The sequence below is a fragment of the Natrix helvetica genome (genome assembly GCF_964273705.1).
Source record: "Natrix helvetica genome assembly, chromosome: 1".
Lineage (NCBI taxonomy): Eukaryota > Metazoa > Chordata > Lepidosauria > Squamata > Natricidae > Natrix > Natrix helvetica.
In genome coordinates this window covers 208,010,586-208,038,013 of record NC_138548.1, presented here as the reverse complement: position 1 = coordinate 208,038,013, position 27,428 = coordinate 208,010,586, and the positions used below count along the sequence as shown (strand labels likewise).

The window sequence follows — 27,428 nt, the reverse complement described above, 5'->3', positions numbered from 1 at the left end:
TAAGTTTCCTGATGCTGTCACCTACAGCTGTTACTTTCTACTTGCTCTTTGGCCCTTTGTGCCACCTGTGACTACAAAGTCTCCATTCTGTCATGTTGCAGAACAAGGGAGTTTACCTGTGTGTTTCTACAGAAAACCATGCAGAATTCTGAATGGCACCTCATGGTTACTTATTCTGGTGTCCCTAATTTGATTTAGTTTGTCATAACACAATACTTGTTATTATGAATTTTAAGCCATAAGTAATAGTTTAGCACTATAGGAGAAGCAGGACACTATTTTTCCAGCCTCTGGCTTCTGCTAACTATGGCTTAGCATTATTATGAGCCCAGCTATTAAATGCTGCATTGAAAAGATTAGCTGATAAAACCAAGCTATGCATCCATGCCTTTGCCGATGTTTGGATCCAGGCTTAACTATAATTCTCCATCTACCATCCCACCCTTCATTACGTAGAAATGAATAGAGAACATAATCTTCCAAAAAACATAGCATTGTGATTTCTCATAAAACATATATACCTGTTAGACAAATGCATCCAATTTCCTAAAGTGCTATGAGCAATGATGGAATTTATGCTTTAAAACGTTGGAATGTATTAGAGTAAAAATACAAGGATGCTTGGCTCATTTGAAAAGTGAAAGTACTTTTGCAAATAATAGCTTTACAAAAGTGAGAATACTCATTCGGCTCCTGAGCCATTTTTGTTTTCACCTTTCTCAAGGTTACCATCCTTGAAAAAGAGATAAATCCCTTGAGCAGAGTAAAAAAAAAGAGTTTGAAAAGTGAATTGCTCTCTTGCTGTGGTGCACTTTTCCTGAGACTTGTGTTGAAATTCAATAAAACCTAAAGAAAGAGAAAAGAAACCTTGGCAGCCTTATGTCAAAATAAAATTACAGAGGGACTGCTGTCTGCGTACAGTAATTTTCTTCTTTTCCACATCACTGATTTTAAAAATGCTCTGTCTCTCTTGCAGGGAACCTGCTGCTCGCACAATTCAAAAATGCAAATATCTGGTGAGAGTGAAGGAAGACTGTAAGAATGCTCAACATTTAAATAAAAGTCTTAATGGTAAAAAGAGTTGACTTGAATTAGATATGACCACTCATATTTGATTAAGAAGAAGTGTCTACTGGCCACATGGTGGTAGTATTGTCTAGAGGTTGGAAAAAAATAATATTTCTTTCCATGTTTAAGCCACTCCAATAACCAAAGACTGTAAAAAGAGGACTATGGTAGTACTGGATTACTAAGGATGGGTGAATATCCACTAGAAGAGCAATTTGGAGGAGGGGGTAGATTTCTTTACCAGTTTTGAATTTTTGAAGGGACTAGAAAAGAAGAAAGGACTAGGAGGGACGACACCAGCATTCCAGTATTTGGGAGGTTGCCACAAAGAGGTTGTCAACTTATTTTCCAAAGCACCAAAGTGCAGGACAAGAAACAATGGATGGAAACTAATCAAGGAGAAAAGCAACCTAGTAGTAAGGAGAAATTTTCTGACGGTGAGAACAATTAACCAGGTGAGAACAATTAACCAGTGGAACAGCTTGCCACCAGAAGTTGGGGGTGCTTCACCCCTGGATGTTTTTTAAGAAGAGCCTGGACAGCCACTTGTCTGAAATAGTATAAGGTCTCCTGCTTGAGGAGGGAGTTGGACTAGAAGACCTTAAAGGTCCATTCCAGCTCTGATTGATTGTTTGATTGGACTTGATGACAAAAAGCAAACTGGTTTAATGCAATCAAGGGAAGCAACAATCGCAAAAGATTTCCACTACGTATAGTGACCAAACTGGCTTAATGGAAGGTTAATGGAAGTCCTCATCTTCAGGTTAGAAGCTGACACGCAGTTTCAAGTATAAGTATAATCTTTATTGTCATTGTACTTAAATACAACAAAATTGGTTAGGCTGTCATGACATATGTTAGTTGTAACAAAGCTTGGCTCTCTATTCCTTGGGTTTGGGGCAGAGCATGATATCACACTTCCCTTCTGTACATAAAACACTGGTGTTGTGGTAGAGAAACCTGATAAGCAGGCCTAGCTGAAGTCATGTCATGTGCTTAAGGGGCTTGCCTTCAAGAAGCAGCCCGTGAACAGAATTACTATTTTAGTTTCACAATGAAGGATGACATTCAAAGTACTGAATTTATGGTTTTTTTTTTACCTACTCCAACTACAGGTAGTCCTCCACTTACAACAGTTCATTTAGTGACCAAAATTACAACTGAATGGCACTGAAAAATGTGACTTATGACCGTTTTTCACAGTTATGACCTTTGTAACATCCTCATGGTCACATGACCAAAATTCAGACGCTTGGTAACTGACTCATATTTATGACAGTTGCAGTGTTCCAAGTTCACGGAATCACCTTTTATGACCTTCTGACAAGCAAAGTCAGTGGGGAAGCCAGATTCACTTAATAACCAGGTAACTAACATTATCAACTGCAGTGAGTCACTTAACAACTGTGGCAAGAAAAGATGTAAAATGGGACAAAACTCACTTAACAAATAGCTCACTTAACAACAGAAATTTTGAGCTCAGTTGTGACCGTAAGTCGAAGACTACCTGTACAATCCTTCCCTTTGTTCATATACAGTATTATACGAAGTTAATTAAATCATTGGATGAGTTTGCACAACTGCTTGTGCCACAATTTAATTCAATATTGTTTGGGTTCATACAGACCATATTTAGTCCATTGTGTTGTACAAACATAACCGCCGATTAAAATATTTTAAGCCCTTATCCTGATAGTTCAATTGCATCACACTCATTTGATGTTGGATATCCATCTGTCTGAAGTGATGTAGGGTTTCCTGCCTAAGTAGGGGGTTGGACTAGAAGACCTTCAAGGTCCCTTCCAACTCTGTTATTCTATTCTATTCTATTTCTTTGTTTTCCTTTCCACTAATCAACTTAGTAACTTTTTCTTTGAATTATTCTGCCCCTCCCAAAGAATTCAATCCCTTAGTGCTGGTTCTACCTGCAGTCAGTTGCTTTAATTATTTGATTATTTGCAATCTAAACTGCAATCATTTTTGGCCTAACTAATATCAGAGTCAGCCTGTGTCAGGTAAAGGAATCTTTCTTCAGACCTTTTGTTTTCAATTGAAGTGAAAACAATATACACATAGCTAGGAACTGTTATTTTTGCCTACTTATTTTGCAGAAGGTCTAATGGCTAGTTAACTATGAGATAAGAATGGAGGCGTGGAGAACTTTCCAGATTGCAGCTAAGGTAATTTTTTTTTAAGGTATAATAACAGATTGTATTCATGATTCTGTAAACACAATTAGGGTTAAGGTGGATGGATGGCATGATGAGCCAAGCTACAATGTGATAATATGTCATAGGTCTGATAGGGCAGCTTCTTATTTAGATTAAATCTGGATAACAGTTTTCGTGATCGCAGAAAATTGCTCATTACTTCATGATACATCATTCGATTCTTAATAAAATATTTAATATATTTGTATTCTGCCTTTTGGCTGACAGAAGTCAAGGCGACTATATGACATTTAGAGTGTGATATAGAGTTACAATTTTTGTTTTGAAAAGATTTTTTTAGTTTTGGTTAAACAGATAAACACAACACACACAAAATAAAAATAAAATCATCTTTCGTTACATATTGTAGAAGTGTGTCAATTGGTTACAAATAACTAACGTGCATCTCTTCTACAGTCATTACTTATAATTCATATCATATTGTATATTTTAAATCAAAAATCTTTATCTTACTATCAACATCCCACAATTCTCATTTGACTATAATTGTTTTAATGTCCTTTTGCATAAAATAATCTAAAATTGAAAAACACAACCATATAATGACATTTCATTAATTATTTCTAATATCATCCAATAACATTACACCTTTATAGCATGTTCTAAGTAAGAATTAATTATGATTGATAACAAAATTTCTAATCCTCTTTTCCAAGTCGCTGTTTACTATTTGTATCCCAATACCTTTTATTGAGCCAGTACATATATATATATTGTTAAATATATCCCTTGTCATTTCATTGTTATTATTATAATTGTTATTTATTAAAAAAAATTCATTCGCTAATTATATCAGGTTTCCTCTCTTCAAACCAACAGATGTGTGTACCTTGTTATCATTATCAATTATTTATTTAGCACATCACTCTAAAGATTACTAAATTACTAATCACTAATCATATTGTAGAAATGTGTCGATTGGTTACAAATAACTTTCATGCATCTCTTCCACAGTCATTGCTTATAATTCAAATCACATTATGTATTTTAAATCAAAAATCTTTATATATCTTACTATCAACATACCACGCTTCTCATTTGACTTTGGTTGTTTTAACATCCTTTTACATGAAATAGTCCAAAATTAAAAAACACAAGCACATAGTAGCATTTCATTAATTATTTCTAATATCATCTAATAACATTACCCCTTTATAGCATGTTCTAAGTAAAAATTAATTATGTTTGATAACAAGGTTTCTGATCCTCCTTTCCAAATCGCTGTTTACAATTTATATCCCAATTCCTTTTATTAAACCAGTACATATATATATTGTTCACTATATCCCTTGTCATTTCATTGTTATTGTTATAGATATTATGTTATAGATATTATTTATTAACAAAATTCATTCGCTAATTATATCAAATTTCCTCTCATCAAACCAACACATGTAAATACCTTATTATCCTTATCAATTATTTATCTAACATAGCACTCTAGAAATTACCAAATTACTAACCACTAATTACTAAAATTAACTAATTTTTATTATCAACTTTCATATATCAGCCTGTATCCTTTCAGTAATAATACAGTCTTATTTCTTTTGTCATTTGTGGAATTGATCTATTTATTTCCTTAATAAATTTTTTATGGACTTCTCTCCGCAGCTTGTTGCTTGTAGCATCACTTAAGTAATCTCGATGCCTTCCATCTGCTATTTTAATCAGGTTATCTTTGGTTGTCAATCTTGCTTCTGAGAAGTTCTCTCTCCTTAAATCCATCATTTTTCCTCTTTTTTCTTCTTCCATGCCTTGAAATCCGGGGTATAGTTCCTGTCGATCTAATTCCCTTTTCCATACTCCCCTTTTCCCACTTTCAACCACGTTCACTGGTAAAGTAATCAGTTGTCTTGTCTTTATAATCATTTTCCCCTTCAATTTTGGGGACTCTGACCCCATCATTTTTTGTTGTTATAAACTCTATTTTTTCCATCTTCTTCTCAATTCTGTTATTTCTAATAAATTTTGGATTCTAGCCAAGATGTTTTGCAAAGTTATTGTTTCCTTTAAATATTGTGCCATTTTGACAAGCTAGCAGATACTGCCACTCTGGCTTTCAAGGCTTCTTATATCATTTATAATCTTCAAAAAAGAAGGTTCTGTTTCTTTTTCTCCCGCACTGCCAGTAAGACTCTCAAAGTGCACCTGTAAAAACAATTCGCGCCCTTGCTTCTTATCACTTTCTATAAACAAGTTGCCAAGCCTCGAGATACAAAGTCAGTGAGATCAAAAGGAAAAGTGCATTGTTTCAAAAACTCAAGCCTCCAGCCTCCAAGTGGCAGTATTGCTTCCCACTCTCTAATGTAATTTCAAACTTAAAAGAAACAGAGTTCTCAAATAGAATTCATAGCAAGTAATAAAAGTCCTTGTTGAAATAAAGAAGAAGACTTTAACCCATAGGTTAAAAAATAAAAATAAAAAAATAGAAGAAAAACTGATCCGTTCTCTTTAAAAAAAAAAGTTGCGAGCACTTCAATCCACAAAGCAAAATTAAACACACTATCCAAAGCAATCCAACATAGGTTAATTTCGCCGCTTATTTTCTTCTGCTTTCGGATTTAATTTAACTTTTAAAAAAAATAGGGCAGTCTTTTCCAAAATAATAAAGTTTCCTCACCAGATGGACACACTTTCTCTTTCCACTTCCCTTATGTTCCAGAGCCGTCCCAACTTCATCAGCCTGGGGCTGGACTTTTTGTTGCCGGCTTGAAGAACTTCTCTTGGATCGATCAGAGACTTTGCAGCGTCCCTTAGATCAGCAAGACGCATTCTTCCTGTTCACCGTCTCAACGGGACAGTTTAGGTCCGATTGGACCACCCAGCGGCAGAAGTATTGGCAGCGATCTTGTAGCATCTAGACCGCACGTCCGTATCGTTGCAACATTGGCTCCTTCTTCACGATTTTTTTATTTTCAAAATGCAGTGGTCATTTTTAAAAACATGGATGCAGGATGGTAATACTCTTCTGTTCTGTTCCGTTCATTCCGTTCCGTTCCATTCCATTCCATTCTTTATTTTTATATCCTGCCTTTATTATTTTTCTTCCTCATATATATTTTCGTAGATTTTCACGGATATAGGTATGCTGGTCTACACACACACACACACACACACACACACACACACACACACACACACACGCCTTTGGTCATAACTGTTCAAAATGTTGCTTTTCAAGGAGTTTATGGAAACTAGAGAAGAGACTAACATTTCTTCATATGTGTGCTCCCTTATACCCATGGATCCAGTTTTTCATTTTCAGATAGGTTCACATGACATTCATATGCCATATTTTGAGTTTTGTTATTGAACTGATATTGAGATAATTAATTACCAATATGCTTCTTTGTATATCCCTTAATTAGTTCTAAAAAGCCTTTTGGGCAGGTAACTATAGGTGGAATATGTTCTGCATATTATTATAAATGGTTCTTGATAGGATAACTTAATTCTTGAAATTTTATTTCCTGTCATATTTTCTTTGCCAATAATTCTAATGTCAGTAGAAATCAGAAGGGCGAGAGAGGACATCTTGATTGTTCCTTTCATTGTAATACATTTTTGCGATAATACCAATTACTGTTTACCAAGTAAATGGGAGATTATTTTATTCTTAGACTATTTTTTTCATTAAACAGATTTAAAACTAAGTGCTGCATTGTCAAGAATAAGATAAAAGTTTACTATGCAGCATGAGAACTAGGAATGAAGAAAGTACTTAGATATACAAAAACCTTACAACAATAATGAATGGCAAATAATTTGAATTATACAAACCAGTTTAAAGCCCAAATATGAACCCTATCCTTTTTACATGCCTTGCGTACATGAAGCTGGTAAGAAAGAGGCAGGGCTTCAACAGCATAGTTGCAGTTGCCACCTTGCCTTTGTTTTTTAAATTACCCTTCCTGCATTCATTCCTGATATGTATATTGTAATGGAAAATGTAGGGCACAATCATATTAATAATCATCCCCATTCTCAAAATGAACCTATATAGGTAGTCCTTGACTTACGACTCGTCGCTTAATGACCATTCAAAGTTATAATGGATTCTCCCTCACCAAAGGTTATTTACAACCCAGACCCATGGACTTCCCTTGGAACATTGTGTGTTCTAGCGTATGCTGAGTTGATCCTGTAAATCAGGTCAATATCCCACCAGAGCTGCTGTTTATCGCTTTTAATGTATTCAGCTATAATTGTAGTCATAATCTCCTTAAGATCTTCATTCTCAGTTTCTGGCAAGTTTTGAAATCTAAGACATCCTTTCAAATTCCATCTTTATCATATGGTTTTCAAATTCTGTATTGCCCCTCTGGATTGTCCTAACCTCCTCCCTTATCCCAACCGCGCCCTCCTCCAGTACATCTATTCTCTGTTTATTTTGGGTAGTTGTTGTGTTTCTCTGAGCTGATCGTTTAGGTCTGTCAGTTGTTTTTTCAATTCGTCCTGTCCCTTTAAGAGAGATTGAAGCATTTGGTGAACAGATAAATCCTTTGTTCTCTCTTCAGGTGCTTTGGGTATTTACAACCCAGTTCTGAAGTTTCAACAGCTGCCCTCACATTTCAAGCGCTTGGCAGGTGGCCCCACATTTAAGGGCCATTTGCAATATCCTGTGGTAATTTGACAGTGATTTACTACATTTTTGCTGAAAACTGGCAGTTACTTCCAGATTTCTTTTTGCAAAAAATGCCCTATAACGAACAATGGGTTTGTTCAACGACCTCAGCATTCACATAACAACCACTGCAAAAACAAGTTGTAGGTCACATGATGGCAGGCTCCAATACAGTCATAAGTCAAGCACTACCTGTAGGTCTGGTGCTGTCAGTGGTGCCTTTATTAACCATAGTTTGTGGAATAGTACACCATGTCCTGGTTCATGCATAAAGCACCTAACACCAAGAAAGACTTGGAACAAAATGGATGCTTTTGTCCATTCAAAAATATAGATACTGTATATGCAGATTTTTTCCTGTCAAGATATGAGAGGAACTGCCAGTAATATTAGGCGGAACTTTGCAACTTTGCTTTGGCTTCCTGTTCTGACCCCCCCCCTCTCCACGCCTGTGAATAAACCAGAGCACAGGCTTGGCTGTTTGCCACTGTTTAATTACTGAGATAACAAATCCTTTGGCTGAGGGCCCAGACAACTCATGTTCAATAGAGCAACCCAGATAATTCAAATGAAACAATGCAGATAGTCCAAACAAGCAGACATGGCTAGAATACATAGATTTTCTTAACTACTAATTTGAATGGTTGTTTCCTGTAAATGTCCCCTCCCAACGCCTCACCTATAATTTCTCTTGGGAGGGGCCAATCCACAACCACCTGTGCTTAATCATCTTCTGTGAGTCTGCCTACGTAGTTGCTGCTTCCGTTTCTCAGCCCTTCTCAATCTAGCATCAGGGACAAACTGCCTTTGATCCTCCCCACTGCTCCATGCCTCAGGCGCCTCCTGGTGGCCAACCAGCGTCTCTGGTCCCTGCTCTGAGTCTGAACCCTGCACAGGGTCCTCCACATCGTCCAGGACAGACTCATATGGTTCCTCGCTATCCGAGTCCATCAGCAGCTCAACTGGATCCTGCTGGACCACAACAGCTTCCTATAGACATTTCAGTATGGAAAGCATTCACAAGAAATTTGGGTTTTTTTTCCTGCATAAGATCACCTTTGGACAATGGCCATAATATTTGATTTTACCCAATTGTAACAGTCATTCCGATGCTGATCTACTCTGACATAATTTCCACTAGCTGGCTTCAGACATTTCATGTAGTCATTAGCTTTAAACTACAGTGGGGCAAAAAAGTATTTAGTCAGCGACCAATTGTGCAAGTTCTCCCACTTAAAAAGATGAGAGAGGCCTGTAATTGGCATCATAGGTAGACCTCAACCATGAGAGACAAAATGTAAAAAAAAAAAACCAAACTATCACATTGGCTGATTTGGAAATAATTTATTTGTAAATTATGGTGGAAAATAAGTATTTGGTCAATATCAAAAGTTCATCTCAATATTTCGTTATATATCCTTTGTTGGCAATGACAGAGGTCAAACGTTTTCTGTAAGTCTTCACAAGGTTGGCACACACTGTTGCTGGTATGTTGGCCCATTCCTCCATGCAGATCTCCTCTAGAGCAGTGATGTTTTGGGGCTGTCGCTGGGCAACACAGACTTTCAACTCCCTCCAAAGGTTTTCTATGGGGTTGAGATCTGGAGACTGGCTAGGCCACTCCAGGACCTTGAAATGCTTCTTACGAAGCCACTCCTTCGTTGCCCGGGCGGTATGTTTGGAATCATTGTCATGTTGAAAGACCCAGCCACGTTTCATCTTCAATGCCCTTGCTGATGGAAGGAGGTTTGCACTCAAAATCTCATGATACATGGCCCCATTCATTCTGTCCTGTACACGGATCAGTCGTCCTGGTCCCTTTGCAGAGAAACAGCCCCAAAGCATGATGTTGCCACTCCCATGCTTCACAGTAGGTATGGTGTTCTTTGGATGCAACTCAGCATTCTCTCTCCTCCAAACACGACAAGTTGTGTTTCTACCAAACAGTTCTATTTTAGTTTCATCTGATCATATGACATTCTCCCAATCCTCTTCTGGATCATCCAAATGCTCTCTAGCAAACTTCAGATGGGCCTGGACATAGACTGGCTTAAGCAGGGGGACATGTCTGGCACTGCAGGATCTGAGTCCCTGGCGGCGTAGTGTGTTACTGATGGTAGCCTTTGTTACATTGGTCCCAGCTCTCTGCAGGTCATTCACTAGGTCCCCCCGTGTGATCCTGGGATTTTTGCTCACCGTTCTTGGGATCATTTTGACCCCACGGGGTGAGATCTTGCGTGGAGCCCCAGATCGAGGGAGATTATCAGTGGTCTTGTATGTCTTCCATTTTCTAATTATTGCTCCCACAGTTGATTTGTTCACACCAAGCTGCTTGCCTATTGCAGATTCAGTCTTCCCAGCCTGGTGCAGGTCTACAATTTTGTTTCTGGTGTCCTTTGACAGCTCTTTGGTCTTCACCATAGTGGAGTTTGGAGTGTGACTGTTTGAGGTTGTGGACAGGTGTCTTTTATACTGATAACAAGTTCAAACAGGTGCCATTGATACAGGTAATGAGTGCAGGACAGAGGAGCCTCCTAAAGAAGAAGGTACAGGTCTGTGAGAGCCAGAAATCTTGCTTGTTTGTAGGTGACCAAATACTTATTTTCCACCATAATTTATAAATAAATTCTTTCCAAATCAGCCAATGTGATTGTTTGGTCTTTTTTTTTTATATTTTGTCTCATATAGTTGAGGTCTACCTATGATGCCAATTACAGGCCTCTCTCATCTTTTTAAGTGGGAGAACTTGCACAATTAGTAGTTGACTAAATACTTTTTTGCCCCACTGTATGTCTAACTATAATTATTGGCTTCAGATATTATGCTATGTCAAAGGTAGGCTATGGATTAGTGTGTTATATGTAGTCAGCCAATTGTGATTTTCTTAAATGTAGCATCACTAACAAAAGAGTAATGTAATGAAGTATGAAGCCACTAGTTGTGTTAATGCAACTCCCTAAGCATAATTGTATAATCCTACTAAGGCAAATCTCATTTAATTTGACCTGGTGATTTATGGTCATATCCACATGAATGTCTGGGCAGAAGACTAGAAGTGATTGGCCATTGGGTTTCTCCAGGATGTTTTGCTTTGCTTTGTTTGATTTCATTTTCTAATCCAGTTTACAACCATGGAATTTCCTGATGGTCACCTGTCTTAGTAATATCTTGATCTTACTTAATTTCTTGAGATCAGCTAACAGTCTCTGGAAGCTGCAACCCAGCCAGTTGTAATTAGAGTAGATTTGACATTTTATAGTTGATTAGGTTTACACTGCATAATAGCAACCATAGTACATTGTAGCACATTGCATGAACATAGTCATTGGCTCTATCTACACAATATGCAAAGCTATAATTTTTGGATAATTAGTGTAAACTGTCATATGCACGTTAAAGTACATGTCTTGGTGTTTCTAGACAAGATAACAATGTTTTGATCCATGCAATACCATACATTGTAAAAAAAAATCAGATAAAGAGCCTCATGCAGCTGGTGGTAGTATGGAGGGATTCGTCACTGAACTTTACAATGTAATGTATCATGTGAACATAGCCAAGGTTAACTTGCAATTGGGTGGCTGGTGTCTCAGTGTATGGTACAAATTAGGTTCATATCGTCCATCGCAGTGGATAAACATAGCTGTTATATTCAAAGCACTGTCTTCTCTGAATACTCTGGACGTAGTACATCTTCAGTTGATTTCTACTTTTAGTTGAGTATTGCTGTGTATTAAAAAGCTGTTATAAATTTCCTCCAAGAATTTAAGGGAGATCTAAATTGTGGAAGTGCCCAGTGGAGACTAAGCATACTCAGTAGCCACGGATTTTTTTAAAAAGAGGGGAAATTGAACTGCTGGCAAACAGTGAGAGACGAGTGAAAAGGAAGGAAGTGGTTAAGGAAGACTTCACAATTTCCTGCCAGCCAACAAAAAATGCCTGGAGCACAGAAGAGAGACAAGAGGAAATTGCTGGAGTTATCCTCTTTTGGTTCAGTTTTGTGATCCTAAAGAAATGAATGAAATGGGTAAAAAATATGTTATAAAGAGTAGAGCTTAAAGAAATCTTGCAAAATTCACACTTTGCCAGACAGTAAGTTTCTAGAGACAGTTACCTTTTACTTTTATCCTTCCTCTCTCCTCCCTTAGGTGCAGAAAAGGGATGGGGGTTTGGCTAAGTTCTCGGTTCCTCTCATGCATGATCCCTATGTAAGTGAACCTAAAGATGCTTTGTTTAGGTTTTGGCTAAGCATGATGTGACAATTCATGCAACTAGAAACAACCAAGATGGGTGAATGCTCTACAAAGGGATTTATTCTCAAGTTCTCATTTAGCTTGAAAAGCTTTTGAATATAGTTTTGCAAATGTTGTGTATTCTCTAGTTGCCCATTTGAGCCATGGTGGCGCAGTGGTTAGAGTGCACTACTGCAGGTTACTTCTGCTGCCTGCTAGCTGCCTGCAATTTGGCAGTTCAAATCTCACCAGGCTCAAGGTTGACTCAGCCTTCCATCCTTCTGAAGTGGATAAAATGAGGACCCAGATTGTTGTGGGCAAAAGGCTGACTCTGCAAACTGCTTAGAGAGGGCTGTAAAGTGATATATAAGTCTAAGTGCTATTGCTATTTGCCCTCTATGGTAGTTTGAAAGTGGCTGAGAGACATCTTATGCTTATGAAATGTCCTTAAGCTTCTTACATCATTAAAGAATCTCACGTCCACTCCAATGTAGGGAGATATAACCTAGAGGTTTCTCCTGAGAATGGCTGCTAAGAAGCAGACGCATGAGTGCCAGCGTGGCAAACTGGTTTGAGTGCTTAGGACCAAGCAAAATTCAAATTCCCCGCTTAATTATAAAGATCACTCATGACTTTGAAGCAATAGTTCCTTCTTAGTTAAGGCTCTCTTGTTTTAAGGAGAGAATCATGTATCTGCAGCCTCATATTTTTGGAAAGAGCTGAATGTATAATAAAAAATGACAGGCAAAGAAAGAGTTGGAGATATTTTATTTTCAATTTTATTAAAACATTCGAATAAAATGCATTAAAAAAAATTAAAATGTTTAAAAGGATTGTCCTGAATTTTTAAAAAAATTTGTCCTGATTTCTTCTTCCAATGGGGTCTTCATGATAAAATCTGGAACAACAGGGGTTAGTTAATTTTTAATAATCTCAGAATGGCTCATACCACTCCCTCAAACTGCTTGCAATCTGTCAACGTTGATAAAGGCCCAAAACAAAGAAGGAAAGGAGGGAAGATGCTGCTAATTATATTTAGCATATACTGGTTTTGAGATGTGAAAAGAATCCTGCCCCTGACGCTATTATTAGTTTATCTGAACAAGAAGTCCTAAGCTAGGGAAAGCTATGTCAAAACTCCAAGCAAGGATATCCACAGTGTGTGTTTATGCCACCTCTACCATATTGCAAATTGTAACATACACTGCCAATGTTGAGATTCTAAGGCTGACTTTCCTAGAACAGCCTCTAGTCTTATGTACTGTTCATTTTCTTGCATCATAGGCAAAAAAAAAATGTTTTTCTTGCCATCCTTTCACTGTTTACTTTGACTACATTGGTACCATTTGAAATCAGAAAAATTGACTAGCTTCTGTACTTTACTAAACATGTGCTAACCAATTCAGTTCTAGCTTACTTAACAAGCTATCATGACCATGTAGCAGCTCAGATATAATGGGAAAACTTTATAACCTCTCACCACATTTAACCTCTATTATGGGTAGTGTTTGGCTGGTGTTGATTCATATGGTAGTCTGTGGTTCAATTTCTTGTGGTACCAATATTATTGGCTCCAAAAATTTTTTTACCTCAAAAGATGAGCCTTTTTTGTTGCTTCTGTTATAATTAACTTAGATGGCCTTTGTAAAGGCCAAACAACATTTTTTAAAGTCCTATCTCCCCAGAGAAATCCTTAGCATATTTTTCAGAATATAAGACGCACCAAAGTATAAGATGTACCAAGGTTTTGAAGAGGCAATTTTTTTTAAAAAAGGTAGGTAGATAGAGGGATAGAGAGGGAGAGAAAGAGAGAGGAATACAGTAGGTAGGTATGTAGGGAGAAAGAGAGAGTAGGGTCTTCGGGAGGCAAAAAATGCTGTATTCGATGTATAAGACGCACCCAGATTTTCATCCTCAAAGAAAGGTGCGTCTTATACTCCAAAAAATACGGTATAAATAATTTAGTAACACTTTATCTTGAAATACAACAAATGATCTCTTCTTCCCATACCCTATCTCTTATCTATAAATAAATTTACAAAACATTTCTGTAACGATGACGCCAAAAATACATTAAGGGTTTGAGATAATGACATATAGCAATAGTAATAGCACTTAGACATATCGTAGCTATCTAGAAACTGTTTGCTTCTGTGGATATGTGGGCCTTAAACAATCTGCACCTCAGTCTGTCTCAGGAAAACCATGGTTTATAAATCATACTGGATTGGCTGGACTATCCCAAGCTAAAATTTAGAAATTCTATAATAGATTATTTAATTCTATAATACATTACCGTTGAAGTTGTAGATTCTACTTTTTCTGTTCAGAATAGCTATCAGGAAGAAAAATAGTATCAGTAATTATGTATGTCTTAAATTAGCCTCTTCTAACATTCTTTCTCTAACATACATACATACATACATACATACTTCAAATGGACTTAAACAGTTCTCCAAATAACAGTAGAGCAGCTTTCATTCAGGGCTGGAAGAATACACTGCTCGGTGTCCATGCTTTAATTTGTAGGGAAGATTGGATATGCAATTCCTTCTTCCAAAACAGAAATTGATTCTAGGACAACTGATATATTTATTCTATGAAGAATTCCCTATCAGAGTCAATAGAAAAAATATATCCAGAGATTGTGAGAAGATATATTTGACATATCATAGATATGTTTGATAACTTTATTTATTGAATTTATGTTACTGCCTATTTGCCCATGATGACTCAAGGCGGCTTGCAGAATATAAAACCAGAATGAATTTTATATATATATATATATATATATATATATATATATATGTATGTATGTATGTATGTATGTATGTATGTATGTATATATATATATATTTGCCCATATATATAACAACTTTGTTATAGGCCAACTCTTCAAAACAACAACTATCCAAAGAAGACTGCTGCCTGCCAATACCGACTCTTGCCTTGATTGTCTTGTTTCCACTATAGTGCATTCTTTACGCAGTTGCATTTGTAGACAACTAAGAAACATGTATTTTGTCTAAGCAAAAGCATTTTTAGTATGCAACTTACACCCATTATAGTATTTTACTATGCTTTCTCTCCCCACATCCCCCATCTGGCTTATTATTACATATGTCTTCTACACCATAAAACATACACCACAAACATATACCCCTTTGACATAAAAAGTTGATTGTCCCAGATTTAAGAAACGCTACTGAGCTTGTGTCATTTGTTACCATTTTGATGCTGAATTAACAGATGAAATAACAGGCAAAGCAGTTATTCTGTTGACTCACCTCTTCCCAAAAACAAAAAGAGGAGCAGGACATTTATCAGCATCTTAAAAAAAAGTAAGTAAACAAGTATTAGATGCTGTTTGCATAATTACTTAGCTGGGAAGCTCTTCTTTGGTTTTTGCACAAAGTGCTCAAGTTGATAAGACATGAACTACATACTCTCATGGGATAGTTATGCTTAATGGCACTGTTAAAACAAAATTATTATGCCAAAATATCAAAAGCCGCCTAGATACAAACACAAAAATATTGTTCGGATCCTACCCGTTGGATTCAGAATCTAAGAAGCAGGGATAGCTGAAGCAAAAATAATAGGAAGGGAAGACAGCAAGTATAATACTCAAGCTCCAGTCAGGAGAAAAATGGGGGTGGTGGTGTTTGATCAGTTTCACTAAGTCTCAGGTCTACTTAAGCCCTTTTTTAAACCATTGTTCTTATATCAGTGATGAGCGACCTTGCTGTTCTTCCCATCATCTAGGGCAGCACCCCTGCATGCAGTTTTGAACATTTTTCTCATCAAAGGCTCTTAAGACAACACTAAACTCCACAGAGCATCTCAGACAAACATGTAAAGGATGCCTTCAAGTTTTCATATTATCTAAATCTAAATTTGTCTCAATGGTTGCAATTCAAAAGTGGAAAAAGACCTCTTGGCCTAAATCAGCAGGAATACCTAATCATTTGGAGCAGTGGTTGGATTCAATTTTTTTAACTACTGGTTCTGTGGGTGTGGCTTGGTGGGCGTGGCTGGGTGGGCGTGGCAGGGGAAGGATACCGTAAAATCTCCATTCCCACCCCACTCCAGTGGGAGGATACTGCAAAATCTCCATTCCCTCTCCACTCCAGGGGAAGGTTACTGCAAAATGCTCATTTCCTCCCGATCAGCTGGGACTCGGGAGGCAGAGAATAGATGGGGGCGGGGCCAGTCAGAGGTGGTATTTACTGGTTCTCCAAACTACTCAAAATTTCCGCTACCAGTTCTCCAGAAGTGGTCAGAACCTGCTGAATACCACCTCTGATTTGGAGAAAGATCTGGTTCCTTAAATTGGTTTTAAGCTGGGGTTTCCAAGTGGGAAGGAGTTACTGGTTTGTCATAAAAAATAATAATTGCATTCAGTTCAATTGTAATGTGTTTCAGTTTGGAAATATTTGTGTACAGTTGTGCTGTATTCTGGAAATACAAACTCACCAGCTTCCCAGTCTTCCTGCGAAGGTGAGCATTGCGCACCAGTTACCTCTTTGAATCCCATGTTTAGATTGGGAGCCCCTGGAAGCAAAATGTTCAGAAACAGTTATGAACAGTGATATTGATATTGAATAGTCATGAACAGTTACGTACAGTTATATTGAGTTCCTGGGCTGAGCGTGTCTCTTTAAGATGTTAGAGCTCATGTTTGTGAATTCACCTAACGAGATATTGAAATTCAAAGCAACTCTGTTGCAAGGCAGCAAAGGGTAAGATCCTGGTCTCTGATAATAGAATCTGATAACCAGTATCTTTATTAGCTTTTAAAACAAACTCTTGAAATACATAATGTTGCATAGGCTTTTAACTGCAGAGTACAATTGTTAATTTTGATTTTACATTTGCTTTACTCTCTTTAAGTGTCATTAAATGTTTTTAACATTAATTTTAAATGTACGCTTTATTTTAAACTGCCAGGAGATTTTGGTAGCTGCTCTATCAAGTTAAATGAATAAAAATAAAAAAAGGGGTCATTTTGTGAGAAAGAACTTGCTTTGGCATAAAATATGAACATTAATGGAAGCTCTCCGTTGTCTCAGGTGAGATCCCTTCTTAAATAAGCAAACATTTTTTGATTATTTACTGAGAGAGGAAAGGGGAATAGAAGAACAGCTTCTACTTTGTACAATATATAATTTCAGACACATCTAAGTCAATCAGTCAACATGGGAATTGGACCATTAAATCTTCTTTCAGGACCAAAAGTTCAGTACTGTCCACTTTATTGCTTCATATCCAAGTTTAAATGTGTGTGTGTGGGGAATATGTTAATTGCGTATCTTTACTTCTCTTTGGAGGAACAAAGCATAAAATATTCCTAAATTTCATTTCATAAAATCAAAGAACAGAGGGGAATCACACCCTTTTCTAGAACGTTCCTGTACTTACTCTACTTCATAATAGTATATTTTGTATTCTTTGCCCAGGAAAATTTAATTTTATGGCATGTACAGAAATATACAAAATGGTCATGTTTTCTCTGTTTGGAAAGTTCATTGAACCTTCCATGTCTCCTTGTAAATTCCCATACAATGCCAATGTTTATGTGTAGCTATTTTAATCTTCCTTCACTTATTTGACTGCATTGTATGTCAGTCATGTTAACTTTTCACTTTGATTTCCTTACTCGTGAGGTCTAATTTTTTAAAAGAATGAACTCGCGATCATTTAAAAAAAAATACTTTTCATACCTGTATTGCTCACTATAAATTCATTTCTTCTCTTTGCACCTTATTTTACAACACATTTGAATAAACAGTATATAGTCAAGGCAGCATATTTATTTGTTTGAAATAAATTGGGGATGCTGATTTCTGTAGCCAGCATAACTCTCAGCTTAATTCACACATTTTTGTTAACAACATAACCTATTGCATCATGCAAGAGTCATAGCGAGCATTCAAGCAGAAAAAAAGAATCAAACCCTCACCGTTGGACTCATCCAGAGCAATTTTATTCTCACAATTTTCAAGATGGAAATCGAATTCTTCCTTGGGAATTCTATGGCGAGCATTATAGGGGCATGTTGCTAGTTTTTTAGCGATCTTCTCATTGTTCTAGGCAAAAACAAAACAAAACCCAAGAGAGGATTATAATGTAGAAATTAGGGCTGTCTCCAAAATTCTGTCATCAGTGATACTGCAGGAAATACGTTTTTGAAATATAAAAGATATAGCAGAAAAGGAATTGTTAATCCACTTTTTTTTTTAATCTGGAGGAGTCCTCACGGTGCCACTAATATCTCAGGAGTGGAAAATTAAGGGATTTAACAATCTTTTGACACTTAACACAATTTCCTAAGGAGCAATGGAATGTGGAACATGAAAATAGATCTTGGCAACAGTAAATTTCAAGATTAAAAAAAAACCTCCATACTTTAGGAAAAGGGTTTAAATTAAATCGAACAATTGACCATTCCAAGGAAACTGTATGGGCTCGCTATGGCAAGATCTCAAAATGCCACCAGTATAAGTTTTCCATCTTATTTTTCATCCACAATTTTACTGAATAACATTCTGCTTTGGAACCTGCAAAATGTTCCTTTGTAGGCAGTTCTGAGTCTTGAGGAAGTGGCATGATATGGAACAGGTCTGTTTTGTGTATTCATTTTAGGTCTGCTTTGTGTTTTCATTCCAAGGACTCACTTGGAAGGAGTTCTGCTTTGATGTTGAGTAAGAAACAGCGATAATAGCTCAACATTGGGGACAGCACATCTGGTTTCAGGGTTGGAACTTTCTGTAATTAAATGTTTTGAATTTCTCTCTTCTTCAGTTTTGTCTAGCTTGGCTTTAAATGTCAACACGCATTGCCTATGCCACATTTCATTTTCTCCTTACCTCCTTGCACTTTACCAAGTGATAAGGGAAACGGCTGGCTCTGATCTGGTGGTTTTTGTCATAGGGACACTGAACCAGGCGTTCTGGATCCATGAGAGATGTGGGAAGGCTGCTGGGTGGTTGTGCTCCTAAAGATGATGAAAAATAAATTCTTGAATAGAAAGGGACTATTAAATAACAAGGTACACAGATGCATATGCTAGGATTCAGTAGAAAGCATAACAGATAAAAAATGGGACCCTTTTAATGCTAATATATCTAAAGCCATCCTAATTATTTCTGAAATTCTAGAAATTTAGACATTTTAGAAACCATGATAACCATGATGTTCAGCAGCTGTAACCTATCTTATTATGCTGTCCATTTAAAAAAATACAATCAGAGGTGGTATTCAGCAGGTTCTGGAGAACTGGTAATGGAAATTTTAAGTAGTTCGGAGAACCGGTAAATGCCACCTGTGACTTGTCCCATCCCCATCTCTTCTCCGCCTCCCGAGTCTCAGCTGATTGGGAAGGAATGGGGATTTCACAGTAACCTTCCCCTGGAGTGGGGAAAGAATGGAGATTTTACAGTAACCTTCCCCTGCCACGCCCACCAAATCATGCCCACAGAACCATTAGTAAAGAAAATTGAATCCCACCACTGCCTTGGATATAATACATTCAAGTTTCATTTAGGAAAGTTGTTGCCAGGTTGTTGCTGCAGCCACATGATCCTCATTTTGAACATTCAGTGACGCTTACAGGCATTCAATTCCTTACTTCCTACCCCACCTAGTAGTAGCCACTTGCCTACCTGCTAGGAAGGGAAGGGATCTCTGCAATCTTCCTGGCTGATGCCACCTGCTTCCCTGATCCTTGTGCATCCTATGAACCCTCTCTGATCTGCAGCCTCCCATGAACTTCCCTTGACCTATGCATCCTCTGTGACCCATACAGCACCTCTTACACACTCCATGGCTCCATACAGCCTTGAGTGGCACTGCACCCATATCTACCCACCTTAGACAGCACTTCCTGCATGCCCCCCCTTTCTGATCTCACCTGCATAGCATCTCCTGTGCTTATTTGTGCACCCTTTCTGATCCGAACAGCACCACTCGGACACCTCTGTATACCATTTTCGACCCACACTCCTGGGCATCCCCTCGCTTTCTCCCACCTGACAGCAACCACTTATCTGCCTGATGGCCTTGGACATGCAACTTACTGCTAGCTTCCCCACTGGATTTCTCCCCACAAGCTTTCCACAAGCAAAGTTAATTAGGAAGCCAGCAGGAATTCTATAGAGGGAGATATGGAGGAGGGGGAAAAAATACAATGACAGAATGACAGGAAGGAGGGAAAAAAGGAAGGAAGGGAAGTACTGGAAGGAAGAATTTCCAATGCTTCCTGCCAGTTTCCCATAAGGTCAATATGTTCCCATAGGTTGCTCCTATTTCTATTGCTTTTTTGCCCACCTGTGGTCATTCTGATTTCTCTGTATGGATAAGAAAATATCCCCCAAACAATCCAATGGGGAATAGGTGGCAAATACACTGCTAAAACTCTTGTTCCCCACAACCTTCATCTGTACATCACGGGGTAACAATTTTTGAACCAAGTTGGCTAACTTAGAGAATTGTTTTCAAAATCTGGAGCCTATGAACACTGACAGGATTGAAATTTGGCAAAGTTTATAAAACCTTTTGTCATGTAAAAATTAAATTAAAACAGTTTATGACATAGTGCAAAATGTCATAAAACATTTCCTGTGCTGAGGTTTGACTGGGTTTCGCTTGGGCTATTTTCAAGACAGATGCATCTCTGTATCACAACTTTTCAGTAAAGGCCATATATTAGATGACCCATCATTGCTGAAGGCATTGAGGAATATGGTAAGGAAATGATGATGACCCCACAGGGCATGGGTTGTCTAATGATACTTAAGCCTATTGTTAAATGGACTGCACAGTTAAACAAACTGCAGTGACATTTTAAATAGTTGGTTAAATGAGCCATAATAGGTTGGATTTCTATATCATGTTAAGCCATGTGACTTGTTTGGCCACATATTAATCTGACTATATAAATATTGTATCAAAACTGTTGGGATTGGTTCAGTCGGTTCACTTCTGGTTCACATTTCTGATCAGAAATCAAAGTATGGTTTATATAGTAGAGAGGCTTTGCTCACATAGCAAGCTAAACCATGTTTGATATTGATTTAAATGGCATAGAAATCAGTATTCTAAGTATCATATCTTTTTGTTTCCCAAACCTATGCAAGTTGAGTGAATTAGAATTTCCCTATTTAATCAGATTTTTTCCCCAAAGCTACTTTTTAAAGTGGTGGGTGGGGGTGGGGGGAGGCTATGAATTTTCTTGACCATGTTTGCACAAATTGGCTAATCTGCAGCTTTTTGGTTAATTAACCCATGCTCTGGGTTCACAATATATATATATCTAGCCAACTATATTTTTCATGCATTCTATAAATCAAATGGGGAAGTATATATTGTGATTTATAAACCCCGATACCTTAGTTTGAAGCATGAATCAAACGATGTTTAATTCAACTAACTAGATTTAAACAAATTTTATATTAGTAGAACATAAGCCACATCATGGCTTACAAAACATTTGTTATAGTCCGTATTCTTTGTTAGTATGATGAACACAGCCGTTAGGTTCCTTCACAGATCCAACTCCGACTACATGTATTTATGTTTTTCATTCCATAATATGTAAGGGGTGTGTTATTTTATTGTGTTGTAAAAACACAAATTTTGTTTCATTCACCAAACGGGCTTAGTACAATAGATGAAACCCAGTCACAAACTTTTACTAAATAATTAAAGCAGTAAGAAAGAACAAAAGACTTACTGTGTGTTCCTGCTTTCCAGCTTATTCCTCCACAGACTGTTAGCTGAATTAAAAAGCAAAAAGGTAAGTTCGCATATGTGAAAAAAGGAGGGGGGGGCATTTCATATTGCTTTTTATTCATTCAACTTGTATATACCCACCCATCTCAAACAGGTGACACCCTGGCAGACAAAATAGTTAAAGCAAAACACAAACAAGAAAGAAATTGAATACAATTATCAACCAAGAGATATCAGTTGGTATCAACATAGCCAGGAAATGTAGCTCTTCACTTTAGACCCGGGCACATAATTGCATCTTCAAGGTCAATAGTTAATCTCAGAGAGACACAGCAGAAAAGACATATCATCTGGTCCCCAGCAGCCAAATTTCCTTGGCTGGCAGGATCCCATAACATGCCTGTGCTGCAAGAGCAAATTGAACGGGTAAAAGCGACTGGAAGAAAGTGGTCCCTCAACCAAACACAGCTCCCCAAAGCAGCAGCCTTACGTGTACCAAATAACCAACCTCTGTAGCTCAGTGTTTCACCAGCTGAAGCTTCTGAATGCTTTTCAAGGGCAGGCCTATTTTATAAAGTAGCTGGCCATTAATGGAAACACCCGCCTTTCTCTCTGCTCATTTGATCTAATTGCCTTTGTCTTCAGCAGGGCAAAGAGTTACAGCTAAACAATTGGCTAACTTCAGGTGGACATAGGTTTCTCCTAATAGCAGTTGAAATGTAGAGTGAACCAAGGGTGGGAAACATGGTGGGAAACTTTCTTGAAGAACTTTCTGACATCATTGTGTCCAAGGAAACCATTGTATTACAAAAGGTGGGGGACTAAAATTGCATTCACCCTTGTCTATCTTTAAAAAGTATTATGGATGCTTCAAAAGTCATTCATGTAAAGAAGTTTCTCAACTACAGAATAATAGTGATAGTACAAACCTATTGTAGATAGCATACTGGTTAATGGTTTTAACTAGGTCCTTTCTCACTAAATGCTAAATACCTAACAATGTGGCTGACATTGACTAATTTGTGGGCTCAGTAGACTAATTGATGGTTCAAGGTTGAGCAAACCCAGGCAATTTCATCAAGTAAGCCATGGATCAACTAACCATGGATTGGGTTGTTTTGCAAACACAACCACTAGCTTGTTTCATGATTTGCTCTTCCCTCCAAATTTCATCTTGATTTTGACTCAAGGTTTGCCCAGAGTTGGTACTGTAAGTCAAGTTAAAAGATTCAAAACTCTGGGTGTGAGGAACAGGGTTTTTGTTTTTGTTTTTGAAAAATGCACTAGGAAGAGACTCATAGTTGGGAAAAAGATCCCAGTCTGAAGAAAAGCAGGATACCTTGTTTGATGTACGGGCAAGGATAACTTCCAAGCTAAGATTGGCAGACATCCCACCTCAACTCTTTCCATTTGTATTGCTGATTACTGGTTCTGGGTAAAGAAGGGGCAGAGACAGTAAAGAGAGTAAATCTGTTGAGAGTAATGTTGCCAGAGCCATGAACTCATCTCTTTGTTCATTAGTACAATTGGCATCACATAAGGACTCTTGTGCTCTTTCTTGAAACCTCTTGTGGTAATCAAAAGGAGCCTGAAAAATTCTTTTAGGGCCAGTAGCCTTTTGGCAACTCTCTTGTTTAGGCCAGGGGGGAAAAAAACCCATTACAGCAAATTGGGTTCCTGTTTTGCAGTTTCCTTCTTACTTTGAAGGAGAAAGCTTGAAATGGGGAACCTCCCTGTTTTTCCCTATTATCTTTCTTTTGTAACTCTATACCTGGTGACCCTTAGGTTTGGTTTGGGCTGATTGTGCCTATGAGTCAATTTTTGACTCCCCACGACTTCAAGACAGTGTTGATGATTGCTGACTACCTGGACTGGTCCTACAGGTTTTGTTTTTTTGGCAAGCTTGGCTCTCTTATAAAGTTTAGTATTAGGTGTTTAGTTATTAGAGAACCATTATTTTATACTACATTGATTAAGGCGCCAGGCTAAAAACCAGGAACTCGTGGTGTCTAGTCCCACCTAGGCACAAAACCAGCTGGGTGACCTTGGGCCAACCACTCAGCCTTAGAAAGGAGGCATTAACAAACCATTTCTGAAAAACATTGCCAAGAAACTTAAGGGACTGGACCAGCTAGTCACTAGTTGCTAATGTTAACTTGAAGGCACAAAAAACTCAGGGACCTAGTGATTGTATTCTCATGGCATAGTCCTGGTTACCTGAATACAGGAAATCCTCGAAAAACCATAAATTCAAAAATTAAAAATGATTAAGAAAGAACAAAAAAGAACCATCAATGGCAGGCGATCTTATAGGCAGTTTGGTCCTGGAGTACTGTAAGTTATTATTAACATAAATGGGGGGGGGGGGGAATAAGCATGACTTCAATTGGTTTCTAAATGAAGTCAGATTTGGAAGCTGGTTAAATAACAGTCCTCAACTTGTGACTACAGCTGAGCCCAGAATTTCTGTTGCTAAGTGAGTTTTGCCCCATTTTACCATTTTTCTTGCCACCGTTGTTACGTGAATCACTGCAGTTGTTAAATTAGTAACACTGTTGTTAAGGGAATCTGGCTTCCCCATTGACTTTGCTTGTCAGAAGATAGCAAAAGGGGATCATATGGCTCCGGGACACTGCAACTGTCATAAATGTGAGTCGGTTGTCAAAGCATCCAAATGTAAATCACACAACCACGGGGAGGCTGCAATGTGCAACGATCATAAGTGTGAAAAATCGTCATAGGACCCTTTTTTTTACTGCTGTTGTAACTTTGAACGGTCACTAAATGAATTGTAAGTTGAGGACTACCGGTGTTCATTCATTTAACCCATAGGCATCGGGGATGGGGGTTCATGGTGATATCCCCTGTACAGCAGGTGAGTTCACAAGGCTAAAATGCGACTGACTACACTGTGGTTCATTATGTCATATTATAGGAACAGAGCAGTACTAAGTAACAAGCTAGGCAGAAGTGAAAGAAGCTGTTTTAACTGCAGGAAAAGTTAGCAGGGTGGCTTTGCCCCAGAAGTGCTCTGCTCATTGAGCAGCCTGGTTACAGGAAGTCCCAGCCTCATAGGGGAAGCTGCATTCTCCACTGCCAGAAGAGGAAGCGGTGAAGTCTGCATGATAAGCTGAAAGCCCCAAGAGCAAGTCATGCCACAGGAGTGCCTGCTTTTGAATTTCTCCCCTCATCGAGCCTGAAGCCCCAAGGGGCGCTGCCGATTCCTTGGGAAGATGTCCCTGTCCTCCGTGTACGAGCACAAATTTGCCGAGAAGCTGACAATTCTTAACGACAGGGGCAAGGGTGTGCTCATCCGCATATATAACATCAAGAAGGTAGGCTCTGATGTGCCCGCGGGGGCAGGTCATTCTGCTCCTCGGAGGATGAGATTTCCAGCTGATCCTAAGGAAGGAATATAGCAATGTCTGGGGTCTATAAAGTGTGGGTGTGTCTATCTGGAAGACTGGAGCCTTTCTCTATTTTGTTCTGGCTTACAGCAAAGGTGGGAGGCCCAAGTAGCTAAAGAGAAGATCTCCTATTAAACTTGGTTTGAGGAAACCGGTGGAGAGAGAAAAAAATAGTGCAGCCTACAACTACCACTCAGAAACACTAGCTGCAAGAAAGATTAAGAAACAAATGGTTCTTATATAGCAAGTATATGGTAGCCTCAATAAAGGCCCGGGAGCACTTTTTGTTTTTAATTAAGTGATTCTTAGGTGATGCTTTAGAAGAAAATAGTTTGATTTTTCCCCCCTTGTCAATCTGCAGCTTTATTCTAATTTTCTCCAGCTTCAGACTTGCTTTCCTTCCTGTATCCCATCCTAATTCTTCTTCTAGACCAGGAAGAATATCCTTGTCATTATTTAAGTAGTTCTCACAGCATGTTACACTGAACGTGATTTGATGTGCTTTGAGAATCCAAGCCTGGCGATTAGTTTATGGTGTTGTGTGTAGCACAAATCTAGATAGTTGGGTCTATGCTGTAAATCATTGGTTAATCTGTTGCACATAGTCCTTATGCAGACATTTTCTTCCTCCTTTTGTAGTATCCCTGCTCAGACAATGTTGGTTCAAACATCACATTGATAAAATGGTTTGTTTTGGTTTAGTGCAGAGGTGGAGAACTATGGTCCCTTTATGACTTATGGACTTCAGCTCTGATAATTTCTGAGTCAGTATGACTCAAAGTCATAAGTCATAAAAGGGCCATTGTTCCCCACCCCTGGTTTGGTGTTTTGTTAGCGCTTATGTTTCTTTTTTACATTAAACTTGGGTTTATGGCTTTCTAATGTTAAATTAATCAAGCCAATTGTGGTTTATTCAAATTACGGCTTAATGCAATGTGTGAACCTAGTTTGTGGTTTTAGCATGCTGCTTTTTCTGAGCTGTCTTTAATGCCTACATTCCATTGTGGCCTAATGTTCCCTCCATCTGAGCAGGGACTGTTTTTCAGTTATGATTTCTATAGCGCTCAGTGACAGAATTAAGATTATATTTTAAAAGCAGAGGATAGCGTGCTAGGACTTTCAAATGTTTCACGCATGTCCCAAATTTCTTCAGAAGAGCCTAAAAGCTTGACAGGGGATTTTTCCATCTTAATAAAAGTCCTGTGAGCTAAATTTAGGACAGCCTCCCTCCCATATGACATCATCCATTTTTAAAGTTGTAGTTATACATATCTGGAGGAGATGAGACTCTGGAAAGCTCTCCGAGAAAAGGAAACTGATCACAAGTTGACTCTGGATGTTTGGACCAAGTGAGGATTTAAGCTAATATGCCTTTGGAAACACCATCTCTTGAACTGCTAAATACTATACCTTATTCTTAGCTGCTTTAATTAATAGTGATTGGAGAAGGCTTTAAGAGGAAGGAAGGAAACAGCAGCTTTACAGTAATTCAGATCAACAGACAAGAAGCCAGCAGACGTAGCAGCTTCCTCTTCCTGTTTGGAACTGTTGGGGAGGGCGGTGACATCTTATGCAAATTAGATTGCGCACCCCTGTTTACATTCCTTCCCACCCCCCACTGCTGGCTACAGACCATATTTTGATAGTGATCATAATATTTCCTTGTGACATAGCAATTATCTCCCATTGTACTAAATAGCAATATATGAACACAGTTAAGAATTTTGGGGAGCTATATATGCTATTAGTTCTTGTTTCTATCCAGAATTTGCTGCTTGACTGTGGTAGGTTAGTGTTAGTAAAAGTGACTGACACATTATCTCACTAGTATCCTTTTCTTAAGCCTCACCTAAGGCATCATTTCCCCCCAGAGGTGGTATTCAGCAGGTTTACCAGTTCTGGAGAATCAGCAGCAGAAATTTTGAGTAGTTCAGAGAACCACCTCTGACTGGTCCCGCCCCCATCTATTCTCTGCCTCCCGAGTCCCAGCTAATCGGGAGGGATTGGGGAGTTTGCAGTAATCTTCCCCTGGAGTTGGGAGGGAATGGAGATTTTACAGTATCCTTCCCCTGGCACGCCCGGCACGCCCACCATGCCAAGCCACGCCCGCCATGCCACGCCGACCAAGCCA

General features: G+C 38.3%; 3 protein-coding genes across 7 annotated transcripts in view; 1 reads left to right on the top strand and 2 right to left on the bottom strand.

The window, feature by feature from the left end:
- Window positions 1–27,428, bottom strand: part of LOC309390546 (gametocyte-specific factor 1-like) — a 194,147-nt gene that overhangs the window by 34,377 nt on the left and 132,342 nt on the right. The gene's annotated exons all lie outside the window — the stretch shown is intronic.
- On the bottom strand, window positions 12,910–26,810 carry LOC309390556 (gametocyte-specific factor 1-like). Of its 2 annotated transcripts, none has more exons than XM_081949987.1 (8): window positions 26,708–26,810; window positions 21,892–21,934; window positions 19,028–19,155; window positions 18,121–18,247; window positions 16,635–16,712; window positions 15,446–15,488; window positions 14,455–14,493; window positions 12,910–13,056 (listed from the first exon to the last, which is right to left on the bottom strand). In XM_081949987.1, the coding sequence occupies exons 3-7, from the start codon at window positions 19,118–19,120 to the stop codon at window positions 14,472–14,474; spliced, it is 363 nt and encodes a 120-aa protein (XP_081806113.1). In that variant the 5' UTR covers window positions 19,121–19,155; window positions 21,892–21,934; window positions 26,708–26,810; the 3' UTR covers window positions 12,910–13,056; window positions 14,455–14,471. The 2 variants fall into 2 exon arrangements, with proteins under 2 accessions (XP_081806113.1, XP_081806112.1); XM_081949986.1 differs by lacking the exon at window positions 26,708–26,810 and adding an exon at window positions 22,399–22,516.
- Window positions 22,507–27,428, top strand: part of NCKAP1L (NCK associated protein 1 like) — a 97,757-nt gene continuing 92,835 nt past the window's right edge. Inside the window, exon 1 of one of the 4 annotated variants that reach the window (XM_081949903.1) lies at window positions 22,507–22,703. In XM_081949903.1, the coding sequence (XP_081806029.1) occupies window positions 22,635–22,703 (69 nt within the window). In that variant the 5' untranslated portion in view covers window positions 22,507–22,634. Of the gene's footprint in view, window positions 22,704–23,004; window positions 23,101–24,958; window positions 25,226–25,374; window positions 25,393–27,428 lie in introns of those variants that run through there. The other 3 variants (XM_081949904.1, XM_081949902.1, XM_081949905.1) reach the window with 3 other exon arrangements.

Coding starts and splice junctions, on each gene's coding strand:
- LOC309390556 (XM_081949987.1), bottom strand. CDS start 19,120: ATGGATCCAGAACGCCTGGTTCAGTGTCCCTATGACAAAAACCACCAG. Junction 16,713..18,120: donor TGCTCTGGATGAGTCCAACG/GTGAGGGTTTGA, acceptor TTTTGCTTCCAG/GGGCTCCCAATCTAAACATG. Junction 14,494..15,445: donor CTTTTTGTTTTTGGGAAGAG/GTGAGTCAACAG, acceptor TCTTCCTGATAG/CTATTCTGAACAGAAAAAGT.